The sequence below is a fragment of the Pocillopora verrucosa genome, chromosome 4 (genome assembly GCF_036669915.1).
Source record: "Pocillopora verrucosa isolate sample1 chromosome 4, ASM3666991v2, whole genome shotgun sequence".
NCBI lineage: Eukaryota > Metazoa > Cnidaria > Anthozoa > Scleractinia > Pocilloporidae > Pocillopora > Pocillopora verrucosa.
The window spans coordinates 16,576,003-16,578,502 of NC_089315.1; the positions used below are offsets into that span (position 1 = coordinate 16,576,003).

At 35.8% G+C, this 2,500-nt stretch overlaps 2 protein-coding genes across 2 annotated transcripts in view; one reads left to right on the forward strand and one right to left on the reverse strand.

The window, feature by feature from the left end:
* The window catches only part of LOC131800041 (uncharacterized), a 1,205-nt gene extending 529 nt beyond the window's left edge, over window positions 1-676 (forward strand). The window contains exons 1-2 of the mRNA XM_059117726.2: window positions 1-76; window positions 361-676. The exon at window positions 1-76 is cut by the window's left edge and continues 529 nt beyond it. Of these exons, the coding sequence (XP_058973709.2) occupies window positions 1-76; window positions 361-676 (392 nt within the window). The remainder of the gene's footprint in view (window positions 77-360) is intronic.
* Window positions 677-994: 318 nt separating this feature from the next.
* Window positions 995-2,500, reverse strand: part of LOC131783305 (uncharacterized) — a 1,932-nt gene continuing 426 nt past the window's right edge. The window contains exon 2 of the mRNA XM_059100029.2: window positions 995-2,500. This exon is cut by the window's right edge and continues 142 nt beyond it. Within this exon, the coding sequence (XP_058956012.2) occupies window positions 1,473-2,500 (1,028 nt within the window). The 3' untranslated portion in view covers window positions 995-1,472.

The following is a 2,500-nucleotide window of genomic DNA, read 5'->3' on the forward strand; positions in this document are numbered from 1 at the left end:
AAACAAAATACTCAGTCGCAATAGTATTTTCAAACAAAGGCGAAGTACTGAGGGCTGCTTGTAAGTGCCCTGCAGGGTAAGATTATATGATATATTTTCAGTTGCTTATTTTATGAATTGTTTATACCTACTGTACATGTTTACGAGTAGAAATACTAGTGCAAAACTATGCAAACCTCTTTCCATACAGTGATGTATGAATGTGTGAATCCGATTGTAGACGGTAAAATATTGAATCAATGTAATTCAATGAATATAAAGGTCTTTTAGCATGTTTATATTATTTTATCGAACCTGTAATTTCATGTCTTGTCTCAAATACCACTTCATTATTTTTATTATAAATGTATTTTTTGACAGGTTAGGTTCTGGTGGCCATGGCCAATGCAACCATGTTGGTGGTATTCTCTTTGCCATCGAAGACTTCAACAGACAGGGACTACAAAATCGCAGTGAACCAGTTACATGTACTTCAAGGCTGTGTGCATGGAATGTGCCAAGAAATAGTAAAGTGGCTGCAAAACCTGTTGATGACATCAACATTGTGAAGTACAGATATGGAAAGGACAACAGAACTTCTGTTAAATCAAGTGTGTATGATCCAAGAGCCCCATGTGATAGAGTGCTCAATAAAGCGTCGGGCATTTTTACCCGAAGTTCTGACAAGAAGGGTTAAAAGAGGGGTCCGTCTTTATAACCATGGAGGGTGGCAGCCTTACACGACAAGAAGTTCTTAGTCTTCTTCATTTTATATTAACTAAGAATGAATAGGTACTGTGGGTTCCTAGATACTTTCCCTGCACCAGGACAGACATTTTGGATGCAACAAAAAGGAATAGACATAGATCATAAGTTATGTCAAAGCCATATACCAAGAATCCACAAGTGGCATAGGTTTGTTATTAGTTTGTACTTTGTAGTTTTTGCTTAATGGCAAGTTCAAGTGCCTCTACCATAAAAACTGAGAGTAAAAGTAAAATATTAATAGCTTAGCATGCTTTTTGTTTGAGTTTACTTCTTGAATCAATTCTACTGTTGTGTTAGAATATTAAGTTATTGGAGTGTATCAGACATGCTTGTGATATAACCTTTCAAACTATTATTGGACAGATGGATTTTCATAATCAGGGGGACATTCCATTTTACAGTTCCATTGACAGCAACTTCAGCCTCAGTATTATGTAATATATTCTTTATCACAGTTCATGGTATGTAAAAATGTACACAACTACAATATTGCATTAACCAAGAGAATTTAAAAAAACTATTTCTTTTATGCTGGAGTTAGTTAACACAACTTCAAATTGGAATATTATTAACTGCAAAGTAGTAGTAACAGTATCATTGTAAATGTTATTGCCTCACATGTTTATTATTTCAGTATTCAGTTGTCATTGATGACATCATTTAATTCAATTAATCATTTGCATAAGCATATATTGTATATTTTTGACAGTAGATGTAAATCAACTTCACATTTGAGGCTCAAGAAGAGGAGTTAAAAAGTTAGTAAGATAAGCACATACAAAAAATATTTGATCGGCTACGTGTGCTAAACTCAAAGGTAAAGTACCTTCTAGAATATGATAGTTCTTTATGCGACCAATAGCACGCTCAACATGTATCCTCACTGATGCAATGCGGGCTGTTTCCTGGACTTCATCAGCTGTCAGCTGGTCTCTGATGCCCTTAAAAGGTGGGATATTCAGGTGACAGCCTGGTGGCAAAATACCACCAATATCAAATCCTCTGTCAGCCATTACATTGTCCCCAGGTTCTAATAAGTGCATCACTCCTGATTGTTGTGTGATTTCCTTGTCAGAAACACGGCCACCCCATAGCTTTGACACAAATGTCACTTGACCATTTGGTGATATTCCTACTAATACTTTGAAAGTGTTATGATGCTTGTAGTTGGACCATGTCTGTGACTGTGCAAGCATTGAAGATGGAACTTCAACATAAAGCTCAGTGCAATCAAGAATGATACGAGTAGTTGGATACAATCTAAACTGATCAGGCATGTTCTTCCTTACAAGATACTGTGAAGGAAAGGGAAATACCAACTGCAATTCTAGCTTTAGAAAGTTCACCCAGGTACAAAATATTCTGGAAAATTGTCCAGGAGATATTCCAAACCTACTTGCAATATCCTTAACAAAGAGACCAACTTTCAATCTTACCAAAACCATAAAAAATTCAGTAAGTGGTGAAAGTTTTCGCTTTGGCCCAGGCTTTCTTCTTCCCTCTTCTTGATACGCATATGAATCTGGTGCATTGCATTTATTCCAGTATTGCAGCTTTGCAAGTTTTTCTTTGAAATATTCATAAAATCCTATTAAAGTCTCATAGCTTGGAAAGCCAGTGTAAAATGTAATTGCATCATTGTCATCTTTAAAATTATCCAGTTTAAATTCACGATCTTTGTACTCCTCTAGTTCTTGTTGTAGGTTGCCAACTTTCTTTTGTAGATTATCAACCATCTCAGTCTGTACTTGTA